We start from the raw sequence: 18,012 nt of genomic DNA, 5'->3' as shown, positions 1-18,012 counted from the left end.
TTTGAGTTTCCTTCAGCTTTATCCTCCTCGATGTATTGCAACGTGACCCAGTCGGAAACTGGTCCCCTGCGCCAGCCGCATTTCGAAAGGAAAGACATACCTTCTCAGCCCCATTCACATAAGCAGACCACGTGGAAGGGGCTAGTGACTCTCTGAGCAGCTTCCAGGCTTCTGGGTACCAAATCGCCAAAGGGAAGCAGACACTGAAGCTCCTGTCAGATCTGCCTCCGGTGCTAGCTTCCGAAACAGGTCCCACTTTGAACGAGAAAGAGAATCAGCCAGCATATTAGAAAGCCCGGAACATGGTGCGCCCCCGCTGTCACATTCAATTCCATGCAGCGCAGAATAAACTTGCACAGCAGCTCTGATACTAACAAGTTCTTTGCTGCTCTCCTGTTTATGACTTTGACTACTCCTATGTTATCGCACCAGAAGATTACTTTCTTATTTTCAATTCTTCCCCCCCCATAGTGCTACTGCTACTACAGTAGGGAACAACTCGAGGAATGTAATGTTCTTGGTGACACCAGCTTGTTTCCATTCCTCCAGCCATTGGGCGGCACACCATGCCCCATGACAGTATACACTGAATCCCGTAGAGCCCGCCATGTCAGTAAACAGTTTTAAGTTGCAATTTGAGACTGTTCCTGTCTGCCACATCAATGTGCCATTAAAATTGGACAGAAACCTATTCCAAATGAGCAAATCGTCGCGTATTCCTTGCGTTATTCTTATGTGATGGAATCTCTTTTTGACGTCGGACATTGCAAATGATAATCGACTCAAAAAAGCTCTTCCCATTGGTATAACTCTGCATGTAAAGTTCAGGCTACCCACTAATGATTGGACTTGTTGCAACGTCATTTTTTTTGCACTGTGTGACTGAGCAACCAGTCTTTTGGGTTCATCAACTCTCTCTTTTGGTAATCTCGATATCATGTCTACTGTATCCAATTCAATGCCTAAGAAAGCTAGGCGTGTAGTAGGTCTGACCGTTTTTTTCTTTAGCGATGGGAATGCCGAAATTGTCCGCGACGCAGTAGAAACAATTTAGCATATCTGCGCAGTCATTAGAATCTGGGCTTCCAACAAAAAGAAAATCATCTAAATAGTGAACTAAATTAGCCAACCCAGTCTCCTGCTCAATGACCCAGTGTACGAAGGAGCTGAAAGCTTCAAAATAGGCGCAAGCGATCGAGCAACCCATTGGTAGGCATTTGTCTACAAAATAACTGCCCTGAAAGTGAAAACCCAATAAGGGATAGCACTCCGGGTGGATTGGCAGAAGGTGGAATGCCGATTCAATGTCGACTTTGGCCATCAAGGCCCCGGGGCTGCAGAGCTGCACTAGATGCACGGCGGAGCTAAATGAGGTGTATCTCACTGCGCAAAGCTCATGAGGTATGAAGTCGTTAACTATGCTATATCAGGGTACAAATTATATCGCAATGATAGGGAGGATCACCTTGGCGTGGGTGTGGCACTTTATGTCCGGGAGGGTATAGAGTCCAACAGGATAAAGATCATACAAGAGACTAAATGCTCAGAAGAATCTCTATGGGTAGAAATCCCATGTGTGTTGGGTAACAGTATAGTGACAGGAGTATACTACCAACCACCTGGACAAAATGGTCAGACAGATGATGAAATGCTAAGAGAAATCAGGGAAGCAAACCAATCTGGCAGTGCAATAATAATGGGAGATTTCAATTACCCCAATATTGACTGGGTAAATGTAACATCAGGACTTGCTAGAGACATAAAGTTCCTGGATGTAATAAATGATTGCTTCATGGAGCTATTCAGGGAGCTATTTTAGATTTAATTCTTAGTGGAACGCAGGATTTGGTGAGAGAGGTAATGGTGGTGGGGCCACTTGGCAACAGTGATCATAACATGATCAAATTTAAACTAATAACTGGAAGGGGAACAATAAGTAAATCTGCAGCTCTAACACTAAACTTTCAAAAGGGAAACTTTGATAAAATGAGGAAAATAGAAAAAAACTGAAAGGTGCAGCTGCAAAGGTTAAAAATGTTCAACAGGCTTGGACATTGTTTAAAAATACAATCCTAGAGGCGCAGTCCATATGTATTCCACGCATTAAGAAAGGTGGAAGGAAGGCAATACAATTACCGTCATGGTTAAAAGGTGAGGTGAAAAAGGCTATTTTTAGCCAAAAAAAACATCCTTCAAAAATTGGAAGAAGGATCCATCTGAACAAAATAGGATAAAACATAAGCATTGTCAAGTTAAGTGTAAAACATTGATAAGACAGACAAAGAGAGAATTTGAAATGAAGTTGCCCATAGAGGCAAAAACTCATAATAAAAACTTTTAAAAATATATCCAAAGCAAGAAACCTGTGAGGGAGTCGTTTGGACCATTAGATGACCAAGGGGTTAAAAGGGCTCTTAGGGAAGATAAGGCCATTGAAGAAATACTAAATGAATTATTTGCTTCTGTGTTTACTAATGAGGATGCTGAGGAGATACCAGTTCCGGAGATGGTTTTCAGGGGTGATGAGTCAGATGAACTGAACGAAATCACTGTGAACCTGGAAGATGTAGTAGGCCAGATTGACAAACTAAAGAGTAGCAAATCACCTGAACCGGATGGTATGCATCCTAGGGTACTGAAGGAACTCAAAAATTAAATTTCTGATCTATCATTAAAATCATCCATTGCACCTGAAGACTGGCGGGTGGCCAATGTAACCCCAATATTTAAAAAAGGCTCCAGGGGCGATCCGGGTAACTATAGACCAGTGAGCCTAACTTCAGTGCCGGGAAAAATAGTGGAAACTATTCTCAAGATCAAAATCGTAGAGCACATAGAAAGACATGGTTTAATGGAAGAGTCAACATGGATTTACCCAAGGGAAGTCTTTCCTAACAAATCTGCTTTATTTTTTTGAAGGGGTTAACAAACATGTGGATAAAGGTGAACCGATAGATGTAGTGTATTTGGATTTTCACAAGGCTTTTGACAAAGTCCCTCATGAGAGGCTTCTACAGAAACTAAAAAGTCATGGGATAGGAGGCGATGTCCTTTCGTGGATTACAAACTGGTTAAAAGACAGGAAACAGAGAGTAGGATTAAATGGTCAATTTTCTCAGTGGAAAGGTAAACAGTGGAGTGCCTCAGGGATCTGTACTTGGACCGGTGCTTTTCAATATATTTATAAATGATCTGGAAAGGAATACGATGAGTGAGGTTATCAAATTTGCGGATGATACAAAATTATTCAGAGTAGTTAAATCACAAGCAGACTGTGATACATTACAGGAGGACCTTGCAAGACTGGAAGATTGGGCATCCAAATGGCAGATGAAATTTAATGTGGACAAGTGCAAGGTGTTGCAGATAGGGAAAAATAACCCTTGCTGTAGTTACACAATGTTAGGTTAAGAACATAAGAACATAAGAATATGCCATACTGGGTCAGACCAAGGGTCCATCAAGCCCAGCATCCTGTTACCAACAGTGGCCAATCCAGGCCATAAGAACCTGGCAAGTACCCCAAAACTATGTCTATTCCATGTTACCGTTGCTAATAGCAGTGGCTATTCTCTAGGTGAACTTAATAGCAGGTAATGGACTTCCCCTCCAAGAACTTATCCAATCCTTTTTTAAACACAGCTATACTAACTGCAAGAGTTAACCCCGCTGAGAGTTCCCATAAGTCTTCCAGGGTGACGACCGCTGGCCTTACCAGAGGGTCAGGTCTAGCCCCCGCTGTCGAGGGGGTCACTTCGGAGCTTGTTGATGGTACTGCTGGTTCAGCTTGGGTTGAAACACCTTCCCTCGCTGAACTTCTCAGCGGGGTTAACTCTTGCAGTTAGAGATTGTAACGTTAAATTGGATTTATTTGCTTCTCAAACGAATAACAGAATATCCGCTCAAGAGAATTTCCTCTCTCAACTTCAATTATCAGTGGGCAAAGTAGAAACGGAGGTTTCTCAAATAAAGGAATTTAATATTGCTACTATACGGGACAGAACAGCTCTATCCAGAAGACTGGAGCTATTGGAGAATTGGAATAGACGTTTTAATTTAAGATTGATTAATTTTCCGAGAGTCTTGGGGGAAATGCCTATAGCAACTTTAAAAAGATACTTCGCAGAAGTTCTTTTATTGCCTGAAGCACAATTTCCTACGATAAATAAGGCATATTTTCTTCCAGGACCAAACCGCTCAGAGCAACAAGCGGCACCGACTATGGACTTACAAAACTTAACTAATTTCCTAGAATCTTCTGCAATTGAAATTATAGATTTTTCCACTTTATTATTATCTTTGGTAATGGAGCAGGATGTTAGTAGGTTAATGATCTCTTACTTTAAAAATCTTAATACATTGTTTCATGGTAGTAAGGTCCGCATGTTTCCGGATATTTCCAAAATAACCCAGGAACGACGGAAAGGGTTTCTGTCCATGCGACAAGCAGTGATATCTCTGGGGGCTACTTTTCTCTTAAGATACCCCTGCAAATGCATTATTAAAAAAGAAGCAGATACTCATCTTTTTTTCCCCTGAGCAGTTGAAGATTTATTTAGATTTACAGATCCCCTCTGAGAACGCCATAACTCCAGGGAATAGATATAAAGAGCTCCCATTCAGGTTAAGTCCTAGTGGAAATAATCCTTTTTCCTTTTTCTTCTCCTTAAAAGTGCTCCCCCTCCCTGGTTAATCAAATGAGAGTTGGTTACTCATTAGAAATTTGTATTTTTCCTGATAATTATTGTAGTTGGAATGAAAGAATTTCAATCTAATGTTATGTAACATGTTTCCTTTATAAAACTTTGTGATACAAATTGAAAAAAAAAACAAAAAACACAGCTATACTAACTGCACTAACCACATCCTCCATATTCCATATTAGGTTCCATATTAGGAGCTACCGCCCAGGAAAAAGTTCTAGGCATCATAGTGGATAATACTTTAAAATCGTCGGCTCAGTGTGCTGCAGCAGTCAAAAAAGCAAACAGAATGTTAGGAATTATTAGGAAGGGAATGGTTAATAAAACGGAAAATGTCATAATGCCTCTATATCGTTCCATGGTGGGACCACATCTTGAATACTGTGTACAATTCTGGTTGCCTCATCTCAAAAAATATATAGTTGTGATGGAGAAGGTACAGAGAAGGGCAACCAAAATGATAAAGGGTATGGAACAGCACCCCTATGAGGAAAGGCTGAAGAGGTTAGGGCTGTTCAGCTTGGAGAAGAGACGGCTAAGGGGGGATATGATAGAGGTCTTTAAGATCATGAGAGGTCTTGAACGAGTAGATGTGACTCGTTTATTTACACTTTCGAATAATAGAAGGACTAGGGTGCATTCCATGAAGTTAACAAGTAGCACATTTAAAACTAATTGGAGAAAATTCTTTTTCACTCAATGCACAATAAAGCTCTGGAATTTGTTGCCAGAGGATGTGGTTAGTGCAGTTAGTGTGGCTGGGTTCAAAAAAGGTTTGGATAAGTTCTTGGAGGAGAAGTCCATTAATGGCTATTAATCAAGTTTACTTAGGGAATAGCCACTGCTATTAATTGCATCAGTAGCATGGGATCTTCTTAGTGTTTGGATAATTGCCAGGTTTTTGTGGCCTGGTTTGGCCTCTGTTGGAAACAGGATGCTGGGCTTGATGGACCCTTGGTCTGACCCAGCATGGCAATTTCTTATGTTCTTATGTTCTTATGTTCTTCCCTCCGGGAATGGTAAGTTGTGAATGAATCTAAATTTTCCTGTATCTTTTTTAGGAATCACTGCGAGGAGGGACAAGACTAAATCTGGGAAAGGTGGCTCTTTGAACAGTCCTGCGATGTGACCTAGGCCGATTTCTGTCATTAATTTATCTTTAACTACCTTGGCCCTGCTGCGCACTGAGGTACAGTTGTCCCCTCCCCCGACTACTGAAGGACCTTTAAATGGGATAACAAATCCTTCTGAAAATCCTCGCAGCAAAATTAATGATGTCTCTGAGTTAGGGTATCTGAGTAACCATGGCTTCAATGCCTCTACTTTTACCGGTGTAGGTGCTATGCCGAGAAATTCATTTCTGGGCTCTTTTTGGCACTCCTCTTGTGCTAGTTCCATTACTTGAATTCCCTTCTCCAGCGCGTTTACCGCATTTGGACACAGGGTGGCCTGCTCTGCAGTTGAAGCAGCTGTGTCAAAATTTACATTTGGGAAAATTACATGCAGAGCGGTTGAACCTCTAGCAAACGTCCGTTGTGCCAGCTCCCCCCCCCCCCCCCCCCCCCGTCCTGAACCTGTGACTACACAAAAGGAACGCCCGCTGTGTTCTAAGTTCGATCCCATTGAGTTAGTAGCCACGGATGAAGGTATCTTTGCATTCATCTGTGTAAGCCACAATCCAATGTCCCGCGTACTCCATGATATGAATTTATTCTCTTCCATACGGTCTCTAAAGCGCTCATCATAATTTAACCAAGACCAGCCTTTGTAGTCCTTGCTGGCTGCCAGAATTGCGTCAGCATATGCTAGCATAGGGCCGTACTGGGAACTGTCACGATGCCCTATCACTCTCGCGAGTCTCAGGAATGCACGGATCCAATTTAATATGTTCCGGGCTACCTTTTTTTGCGTACCCGGGAAGTACTCTACTCTTCTCTTCTTTGATTCTTTCCTTCTGCCTCTCCTGCCTTCTAGAAAGCTAAAGATGTCAATATATCTTTTGTGCCGGAGTTTTTTGCGTAGAGCCCTGGGAATCTCCTCCCAAAATTTGGCAAATGTTGCTAACGCCGGCGCACCTCTATCCAATCTCTTCTCTTCTTTTCCCGCCGTAGTAGTACAAGATGATCCTGAGAAGCTCGAGGAAGAGGTGAAAGAGGATGATGAAGAGTCAGAAGAGCTAGATCTATAACGCTTGCGCTTGTACTTAGATTTATCCTGCCTCCTAGTTTTTCCGTCTCCTGTGATCTGTTAGCTATAGCAGCCTGTTCTGATCTGTCTGCCCAATCCTCTGACTCTGCATTATCTAACGGTGCAACGTCGGTATTAACATTACTATCCCCGAGCTCTGTTCCCCTCTCACCTAAATTTGCTGCTTCGCTGTTCCTGACACTGTGCGGTTGGGCTGGAGATGCGACCATCCTCTCTGTAGCCGCATTCTGGTTAGTGCACCATTCTTCCACGCGTGAGGGGCCTGGTCCTTCTGCTGGAGTTTGGCATCTTGTCATCTGTGAAGAAAACGAGGGGGGCAAGGCAGGGGTGGGCCGGCGCATCTGCGTTGTTATTATTTCCCTATGTAGCCCGCGCCGTATCCGTGAAAGGGCCCCAATTTGTCGCTGCTGTCGAATACCTCCACATCCCCGATGTCAGACATCCAAAGGGGAAGCCTTCCTCGATTTCCGAAGACCAATAATTTGTAGGGTTACCCCAATTACCCCTCGATGCAGGGAATCTGTTACTCGCCCATGGCCCTGTCCCTGGCCCCGAGTAAGTGTCATTGGTAGGGCCACATTCCTTCATGGCTGTTCTTGGTGGTGGGCCACCCATGTTCCAGTTGCTAGCGGGGTTAGCAGAGCTTGTCCTATTCTGCCAGGGTCCTTCTAGTATCGCGGTGGTATCTCTGGGCCTTCCTGCAACATTTATCGCTGTCTCTGTCTCGCGGTCAGTCGCTGTCTCTGGCCTGTGGTCTTCATGAAACACTCCAGTGTTTGTGGGTAAGTCAGAAGGCGACGTGTCTGGGCCAGTTAATGAAGAAGGTCTCTCTAGTCCAGCGCTGGTGCCGGTGGATGGTGGGTGCCCGCCTGATGTCGCTCCTCTTGTGTGGGGGTGGGGGGGGGGGGTCTGTGAAGCATGGGCCCTTCGGAAAAAAGGGTGGCTTTGGGAGCCCGTGCAGCAGGTGTGGGCACGAGCTTGCCTTCGCCCTCTCTTTTGGCATTGTTGTGGAGTAAGTGAAAGGGCCAGCCCTTCCTTCCACTCGTGCAGGTCTGTTGTTTTTTGCTGCCTGTGAACATGTGCCTCTTGCCGCAGGGCTGCAGGTTTTCTACAGGTTCGGGTAGACATGCTCCCTCCCCCTGCTAAATGAACATGTGCTCCTGGAGTTTTTCCTACTGCCTTAGGCACCATCCACATCATTTCCTCTACTTCACCAGGTGCTAGGGTAGTCTCTTTAGGCTCCATGCTAACTAAATCAAATCCCTTTTCTTACAGCAATCCTGTATATTTAGTCTCCCACGTGTTTGATGGGAAAGGGTACTAATAACTGTTTAAATTAGTAAGTAATTTATTTCTTTATTATTATTTTTTTTTTTTAAATTGTAGTTAGGCCTGAAATCAAACTCACAGCCCTCCCAAGGAGTAATGAGGCACCCATTACCTTGAGCCAACGCAGCACTGCTAACGTGTTTGATTCCCACGATCATAAAATGCTTTGTGCTGGAACGAGGCCTGGTCTTCTGCCCTGGTCCCTGGATCGTGGTCAGGTCGCCTGTGTCCGGGATTGAGGCAAAAGTCACTACAGCTTGATGTTCAGATCCAGGCCAGCACCTGGGCTCTGCTCTTAGCACCTCATAGCAACAAGGGAAACCAGTGCTGGATCTTTAAAATATAATAGCTGCTCTTTGAAAACATGTGTAATCATGCATGCCTCTTCTTTCTAGCTACAACATGAGCCCTGGAGTGTGATATTTAATGGCAGCATGAAGGGCTTGGATAACTGGCCTTCACTTTGTGCAGCACACACATTGCACACAGTAACTCCTCATCTTCCCTGTCTTTGAGTCCTTCTAGCCTCTGTCCTATCTCCAGATTGAGTGAGATGGAGTGATTGTACACTGAGAACTGTATATGACTTACATGGAGCGTTGGGAGCAGCAGCAGCAGCAATGTAGGAGCTCTGGCAGCAGCCAAAGTAACCAACCATGCCAGCTGCTTCCATCGTACCTACTTCTCCCTACTCCTGCACTTGTGTACAGAGGGAGCTGGTGCATTGTGATAGGTTCATATGTGCCTCTCTCCCTTTGTTTTAAAGTTTGGAAGAGAGACTGATGGTGCGTTTAGTGTTTCCCTAGCTCTTCCTTTGGTCATATGAGTCCTCTCAATGTCTGCACTGCCTGCCCCCTGTAGGCTGGGGTGCAACACAATATTTTTGTTAATGCAGGTGTGCCTTGGGCTTGAAAATATTGGAAAGCACAGGTGTAAAGTGTCTATTCAGAAGAGTGAAAATGCTATTATCAATACTATGTGTTCAGTCTAGCTTGTTAGCATCTTTCCCCCTTTGTACGGACTTGAGGTTGTGTCATGGAATGTATCTTTTTGAAATGTGCTTTTCTTATAGGAATTTGCATTGTTAAATATGATGTGAAATTTCTTATCAATGTCTTTTGTCTTAATGGCACTAAATAAATATAAAAAGGAGGGAAGACAGACTGAAGAGTGAGATATGGAAATATTTCTCCACAGACAGGATAATAGATTCATAAAACAGCTACTCAGAAGAGTGTCATTTGTCATATTCTCTACCAAGCTTAGATACTATCAAAAGTATGAGGAACCACAGCTCCCATGACAAATTTTGATACCATGAAAATTTTTAAAAATTAAAGGGAAATTTGGAAAATCCAAAATTTGTATTTGTTATATATTAATGCCCTCAGGAGGACTAATGACCTGATTGAGGTTTTTGCTATAGGGCAGGGGTGGCTAATTCCACTCCTCAAGAGCCACACACAGGCCTGGTTTTCAAGATATCCACAATGAATATGAATAAGATAGATTTGCATACTATGGAGGCAGTGCATGCAAACCTTTCTTATGCATATTCATTGTGACTGTCCTGAAAACCAGGCTTGGTTGTGACTCTTGAGGATCAGAGCTTGCCACCTCTGTTCTACGGAAATACCCATTTGCTCATTGCTTCTTAGCACAGAGCGAATCTGTTCTCAAAATAAACATGGCAGCTTTTTCTTACCATATGACCTTCTCTTGCAGCAACGCAGCACATGCGACCTCCACTGAAAAATGTTCCATTTGCTGACCCAAATGTAGACAGCACAACTGCTAGTGGGATCAGCCATGCCCAACTTCCCAGGACTTTATTTCTATAGGAAATTCAATAGAATACATCAATGAGGACACAGATCAATATGTACTTTTAAGCATGATTATACAGGTGACTTACAGAAACATTGAAGTTGTCAGTAGATTAGGGCCACTTGGTCCATGCAGTCTGCCCAGTTTGATCTTTATGTAGTTACTTATTAGAATGTTTAAGGTATTAGGCCTGGATTTATCAAAATGATGCTTATTTATTGCAAAATGAGAGAGAGAGAGAGAGAGATAAGGCCCTTATAGTACATAGGTATTTATATCTCTATATGAGGCCCACCTAGTACCTCGAGGTGAGGTTTAGGTAGTAGTGTAGGGGTTAGGGGCTACTTTGTCATTCAGAGTGAGATGTACAAACAGAACAGTACACTCTTGTGAAGATTTGATGAACTTCAGAGTGAGGAAACTCACTCAAATCTTCACAAGAAAGCACTGTTCTGTTCTTACGTCTCACTCGGAATGACAAAGTGGCCTCTAACCCCTACACTACTACCTAAACCTCACCTCGAGGTACTAGGTGGGCCTCATACAGAGGTATAAATACTTACATTCTATAATGCCTTTTAGCTAGGTTCTCTCTCTCTCTCTCTCTCTCTCTCTCTCTCTCTCTTTTGCAAATTTTGGGAGACTTTCAGGCTGAGGCTTGGCAGCAGAGAAGCAGGGGTAGCAACACTATTGGCATCACCACAGAGCAGAAAAGGAAGGTGCAGGCATCCTATTTGGATAGAAAGGAGGAGAAGATGCAACTATAAGGACTATTCTCCATGATGAATCAATGTATGGAACCATCCATAGAACACTGAAGGAGAAAACTAGAAAAGAAACACAATTTAAATTGTATAAAGTTAGAGCAGTACCAGCACTTTTCTATGGATCTAAAATACTGTTTTTGTATAATATAGATATTAACAGAATTCAGACAGTAGAAATTAAATTTGTAAGATCTATTAAGGAAGATAATAAACAAGATATAATTATGAATAAAGACATAAGAAAAAAATAAATATTTATTCTGTGAATATAAACTTAAATATCATGAAAACAATATGCAGAACATGGAAGATTCCAGAAAGAAGGTCTTCAATTCCGACCTATAGAAAAAAATAGATCCAAGCAGACTTAGGAAAAATGAACTGACAGTGATCTATCTTGAAGCCAAAACAGACACTGTTGCCTAACCTATGACAGATGATGAAGAAGGAGAGCCAGAGAGGGGAAGGTTGGGGGAAAAGTACCAAAGGGGGGAAAAAACAGAAAGGGAGAGATTGGAGTATAAGCAAGAGCTTGAGGGAGGAGATCAATGAGAAAAGTCAAGGTGGGGAGGTTAGGGGTAAAAGATCCAGAGATAGGAAGATTGATAGAGAAAAATCCAGAAAAGTTGAAAGTGTGAGAGAAGAACCAAAGAGGAAGAGAGAGTCCTCCCAGGACCCCTCTCACACTCCATATTCCCTATCGCCACAGAAAATATGTGTCACAGATGTAAGCCCTTGAGCTGTGGCATGGTTGATGCAGCCTAGTAGGCAAATCTACTAGGTCCATGTGAAAGGCTAGCAGACATGTCCTTACAGGGACTAAAGCAGGAGCTTATAGAAAAAATAGAATTGACGGCAGAAAAGGACCAAACGGTTCATCAGTCTGCCCAGCAAGCTTATGGTAGTATCTGCTGTGCCATACAAGTCACCCCCATACTTATCAGTTTCCCAGACCATCAAGTCAGGGCCCTTGTTGGTTGCTGTTTGAGTCCAATTCCCTGTCACCTCTCACCATTGAAGCAGAGATCAATGTTGGAGCTGCATCAAAAGTTTCAGGTTTATTGGTTAAGGGTAATAGCAGCCACATCAGCAAGTTACCCCCATGCTTATTTGTTTTCCCAGACCGTAAAATTAAATGTCCTTGTTGATTGCTGTCTAAATATAATTCCCTTTTTCCTCTTTTCTCCCTGTGGTTGAAGCAGAGAGCAATGATGAGGTTGAATTAACAGTATGAAGGCTTACTGGTTAAGAATAGTAACCAGCATGCCAGCAAGTTACCCCCATACACTCTTTTCTTCATTTCCATCTTCATTGGACGTCAATTGATCTAATACTTCCAAGCCACCCCTAATCTCCATCTACACTATGGTCGACCTTATCTCCTATCGTTTACTTGTGTAAATTAATAACCTGTCCTTTCTCTTCCTCTAAGCCAAGTTCTTATCACCTTGTTATATGTAACTGCCTTTTCAGCACCATTGTTATTGTTATGTTTACATTGCACCCCTGTTTTATGTGAACCAGCATGATGTGACTGCTGTCTCGAATGCCGGTATATAAAAAATCTAAATAAATAATCTAAATCCACAGTGTTTATCCCATGTCCCTTTGAATTCTTTCACTGTTTTTGTCTTCACCACCTCTTATGGAAGGGCATTCCAGACATCCACCACCCTCTTCATGAATAAATATTTCCTGATGCTGGTTCTGAGTCATCCTCCCTGGAGTTTCATTTCGTGACCCCTAGTTCTGAGTCATTTCATTTATACCAGCCCCATTTCTCGCAGGTTGTGCCCTTGGGTTACAGAGGCTGGCAGGGCTTTGCGAGAATCCCCTAAGGAGAGGTTGAAGAAAGTCCAGATGCAGGCAGTGGTCAGGATTGGCAGTGAGAAGACAAGTTTAGGTTCAGGCCAAAATCGGGACAGGCAGCAAGCAAGGAGGAGTCAGGATCCATAGCGGAGGTCAGTACCAGGCAGCAGACAAGTTGGACTAGACAGGGACAGACTCAGGGGATGGATGGGATGGGCTGGGCAAGGCACCAGAGAGGAAGCCAAGGCAGGAACAGGACAAGAAAGCAAAACAAGATGCAAGGTAGGACAGGAGCATGGCAAGAGAACCCAGCAGGTCAGAAGAACAAGCAGGACAACGAAGCACAACAGATAGCAACACACACTGCAGACTAGATAGGAAGACCTGTTGCTGAGGCAGGGATCTGCTGTGCTGGTTGTGCTTAAATAGGGTCAAGCTTGTGAGATCATCACAGGGTGCCATAGGTCCTTTAAGAATAGCTGTGCGCCTTGCGCACACACAGCTAATGGACCCCAGGAGAAGCAGGAGTATGGTGGTATTGGTGGTGTTCAGGGGTGAGGTAGTCAGTCATGGGGCTGTCCCGTGACCAGCCCATCATTAGCATCACCATGCATAGGAAACAGTAGTTAATAATTTACTAGTAAGTTGTGAGCAAAACAGGAAACATAAGGTGGTAAAAAGGCATTCTTGTTAACAAATATGACATAACAAATAACTAGAAGCACTGTAAGGCAAAACCTTGGCAGATTGAGCTTGGAATAATGATGAAGGCACAAAGCAACACTTACAACGATAAGCCCTACAAGCAATTATATTCAACAATAATTTCTGCATTAAGAAGAAAAGATTTACCATACTGGGTCACACCAAAGGTCCATCATGTTATGATTCCTGCCCGCGGTGCCCATTCCGTGAGCAGGTCTCTTCACCTACCTTTCACCAAGCTGCCAGGAGGCCACCGTTACTGCCGCTGCCGCACCATGTGGCCTGGATCACCGCACTTCCGACCTCCTAAGCGGTCAGGAGGCCGCTCCCAGTCTTGTCCTCACCCGCAGCAGGGAGCCGCGAGATAGCGTTGTCTTCAGCAGCAGGAAGCCGCAGACTTCAGTTCTCGTCGCGGCCTGGAGGCTGCTCCCGATGCCGTCCTGCTCTGCTCAGGCCTGCTTCCTGTTCCTGTGCGCAGCGGCGGCGCCACTGTCCGTGGTGCTGCTCCTGTCTCCTGTTCCTACCTCTAGGCACCAGCGCGTGCCTCTTCTCAAGATTTAAAGGGCCCGCGGCCGGACATGCCCCAGGCCCCACCTGATGATGTCTTCCTGTCTCAGCCCTATTAGAGGGCTTCACCTTCAGTCTTGCCTTGCCTTGCATTGAAGTTTCCCGCTCCTGGAAGTCTTGTCTTCCAGCGCTCCGTCAGGTCTTCGTTCTTCATTGGAGCTTCATGTCTCGTCTTGCTTCCTGAGTCTTCGTGGTTTCCTGATCTTCCATGTCTTCATGTTCCGAGGTTCCTAGTCCAGGCTTCCTGATGTTTCACTTCCTGATGTTCCAGGCTTCCTGATGTTCCACTTCCTGATGTTCCGAGGTTCCGCTCCTCCTTCGCTCGTTCCAAGTCCTCCTGATCCTCCAGCTCCTTTGGTTCTCCAGATGACACCTTGTTGGGGTAAATCCGTCTCGTCGGTTCCTGTTCTTGTCATTGGAGTTTCGTCTCAGCTGGATTCCCTTCCTGTGCTAGTCCCGTTCTTCACGTGGTCCGTGACCAGCTTCTTCAGGTTGTGTAGGGCGCGCTACAGAGACAGGGTGGTCCGTGACCAGCCCATTGGATCCGCCTGTGTCGGTGGGCTGTGTAGGGCGCCCTGAGAGACAGTGCCACTGTCTGAACCTTCCCAGCTCCTCGTCTCGTCTAGAGTCTTCCATGTTCCTCGTCCACATCCAGAATCTTCTTGTCCATGTCTCGAGTCTTCTGTATCACAAGGCCTCCGTCTGACCTCATCCTCAGTCCGGCCTGCTGCTTCTTGCCATTACCCAGCGGTAGGTCTGAAAAGGCTGGGAATGGTCGGAGGACTGTTCACTAACCAACATAATATTGTTGGCTTTCCAGAAGCATGCAGGTCCGGCAGAGGGTCAGACTTTATCTCATCCATGCTGGGACACGTCTCGCCAACCCTCGGTGCTGTCTTGGATTCCTCTGGGATCGTGCCAAGGCCCATGGGCACACAATCCCCTCAAGTTGGGATCACTCTCCTAGCAGTCCCCAAACACAACACATCAAGCCCAGCGTCCTATTTCCAACAGTGGCAGGATCCCAAGGGGTATATTGGTTATAAGAAAAATGGAAAAAAACAGCTTCATCCCATAAAACCAGTTTATCCTTGAGTATTCAGAAAGTTACTTCCCCATTTATCCCCAGTCTGTTAAGATTCGCGAACCCACGAGCCGCGGCACTCATCCCCAATGCCAGTCAGTCTTGGTGCTCCTGGAAGACACCCATGCCACTTTTTCTCTCCAGTTGGCCCCAATACAATCCAGCCTCAGCACAGCAGGAATGCCACTGGACCCAGAATCCCATGCCACCATGCCACTGTGACCTGGGTTTTGCATAGGCACGCATATGCATGTATAATATATGCACAGTGGCGGGAACCCTGAGCGACGCCTCCAGATGATGCCAGCCTTTTGGACTATTTAAGCCAAGGCTCCGCAGAAGTTCCTTACCTCAGCAACGGGTCTCCTGCTTTGCAGTGTGTGTTCCTAGCATTCCTGAGTTCCTGCATCTTCAGCTTGCCTTCTCCTGCCTTACCTTGTGTTCTCCATCTTTGCTTTGCTTTGTACAGCCTTGTCTTGCCTCTTCCTGATTCCTTCATCTAGCCCGCCTGTCCAGCTTTGTCTCATTCATATTGTTCAGCATCTTCAGTATGTCTTCTCTTCCCTTGGCTTGACTTTCCGGATCTTGACCTTCTGCCTGGACCTGATCTCATCTGTTTACAGCCTGCCCTGACCTTGACCTGCTTCTGACTCTGTCTGCCCTCTGCCTGTCCTGACCACAGTGTGCTATTGGACTCTTGCTCTTGTCTCTACCCTAGGGACCTGCCTGAGACCTGCTGGCAGACAGAACCTAAGAGCTGGTATAGGTAAAACTCCATTCTGTCCCACTACAAGGCATGTTCGCCAACTGCTGACAGGCTATGTAGGTTTGGCTATGAAGCTGTGTCAACTACATCGCAGCACAAAGGGCTCAAGCCAACCTTTGTACCTGAAGACTGGAAAGTGGCCAATGTATAGGGATGTGAATCGGGCTTCGGACGATTGAAAATATCGTCAATATTTTCAAAATCATCAGAAATCGGGGGCTCCCCCAAAATGATAGGAAAACCACACGATATTGATCATGGGGGTTCTCTTATCATTTTGGGGGAGGGTGGGAAAAACAGCACACAAAAATAACCCCTAAACCCACCCCGACCCTTTAAAACTAATCCCTTAGCTTCCCCCACCCTCCCAACCCCCCCAAAAACATTTTACAGGTACCTGGTGGTCCAGTGGGGGTCCCGGGAGCGATCTCCCGCTCCCGGGCCGTCGGCTGCCACTAATCAAAATGGCGCCGATGGCCCTTTGCCCTTACCACGTGACAGGGTATCCGTGCCATTGGCCGGCCCTGTTACATGGTAGGAACACTGGATGGCATGCGCCATTTTTAAAGATGTTGCCGGCCATCCATTACGGCCAGCGCCATCTTTAAAAATGGTGCGGGCCATCCAGTGCTCCTACCCATGTGACAGGGGCAGGCCAATGGCACAGATACCCTGTCACATGGTAAGGGCAAAGGGCCATTAGCACCATTTTGATTAGTGGCAGCCGATGGCCCAGGAGCAGGAGGACAGCCCGGGAGCAGGAGATCGCTCCCGGAACCCCCACTGGACCACCAGGTACCTGTAAAATGTTTTTGGAGGGGTCGGGAGGGTGGGGGAAGCTAAGGGGTTAGTTTTAAAGGGTCGGGGTGGGTTTTTTGTTTATCGGCTCGGACACAGCCGATAAACAAAACCGCGATCAGGCCGGACGAAAAAAAAAAACACGATGTGAATCGGAACCGGAATCCGAGCCAATTCCGGTTCCGATTCACATCTCTACCAATGTAATCCCAATATATAAAAAGGGCTCCAGGAACGATCCGGAAAACTATAGACCAGGGAGCCTGACTTCAGTGCCAGGAAAAATAGTGGAATCTATTCTAAAGATCAAAATCGTAGAGCATATAGAAAGACATAGTTTAATGGAACACAGTCAACATGGATTTACCCAAGGGAAGTCTTGCCTAAAAATTCTGCTTCAGTTTTTTGAAGGGGTTAATAAACGTGGATAAAGGTGAACCGGTAGATGTAGTGTATTTGGATTTTCAGAAGGCATTGACAAAGTCCCTCATGAGAGGCTTCTAAGAAAACTAAAAAGTCATGGGATAGGAGGTGATGTCCTTTCGTGGATTACAAACTGGTTAAAAGACAGGAAACAGAGAGTAGGATTAAATGGTCAATTTTCTCAGTGGAAAAGGGTATACAGTGGAGTGCCTCAGGGATCTGTACTTGGACCGGTGCTTTTCAATATATTTATAAATGATCTGGAAAGGAATACGCTGAGTGAGGTTATCAAATTTGCGGATGATACAAAATTATTCAGAGTAGTTAAATCACAAGCGGATTGTGATACATTACAGGAGGACCTTGCAAGACTGGAAAATTGGGCATCCAAATGGCAGATGAAATTTAATGTGGAGAAGTGCAAGGTGTTGCATATAGGGAAAAATAACCCTTGCTGTAGTTACACGATGTTAGGTTCCATATTAGGGTCCACCACTAGGCATCATAGTGGATAATACCTTGAAATTGTCAGCTCAGTGCACTGCAGCAGTCATAAAAACAAACAGAATGTTAGGAATTATTAGGAAGGGAATGGTTAATAAAACACAAAATGTCATAATGCCTCTGTATCACTTCATGGTGAGACCGCACCTTGAATACTGTGTTCAATTCTGGTCGCCGCATCTCAAGAAAGATATAGTTGCGATGGAGAAGGTACAGAGAAGGGCAACCAAAATGATAAAGGAGATGGAATAGCTCCCCTATGAGGAAAGGCTGAAGAGGTTAGGGCTGTTCAGCTTGGAGAAGAGATGGCTGAGGGGGGATATGATAGAGGTCTTTAAGATCATGAGAGGTCTTGAATGAGTAGATGTGAATCGGTTATTTACACTTTCGGATAATAAAAGGACTAGGGGGCATTCCATGAAGTTAGCAAGTAGCACATTTAAGATTAATCGGAGAAAATTCTTTTTCACTCAACGCACAATAAAGCTCTGGAATTTGTTGCCAGAGGATGTGATTGTTGCG

The 18,012-nt window shown here is 44.8% G+C and overlaps 1 protein-coding gene across 1 annotated transcript in view; it reads right to left on the bottom strand.

Moving 5' to 3' along the window:
• The window catches only part of LOC115088623 (b(0,+)-type amino acid transporter 1-like), an 81,306-nt gene that overhangs the window by 44,254 nt on the left and 19,040 nt on the right, over positions 1-18,012 (bottom strand). Inside the window, exon 3 of the mRNA XM_029596883.1 lies at positions 9,946-10,075. Coding sequence (XP_029452743.1) covers positions 9,946-10,075 — 130 coding nt within the window. The remainder of the gene's footprint in view (positions 1-9,945; positions 10,076-18,012) is intronic.

The sequence above is a fragment of the Rhinatrema bivittatum genome, chromosome 3, assembly GCF_901001135.1.
Source record: "Rhinatrema bivittatum chromosome 3, aRhiBiv1.1, whole genome shotgun sequence".
Lineage (NCBI taxonomy): Eukaryota > Metazoa > Chordata > Amphibia > Gymnophiona > Rhinatrematidae > Rhinatrema > Rhinatrema bivittatum.
This window is presented reverse-complemented; position numbering and strand designations above follow the sequence as displayed.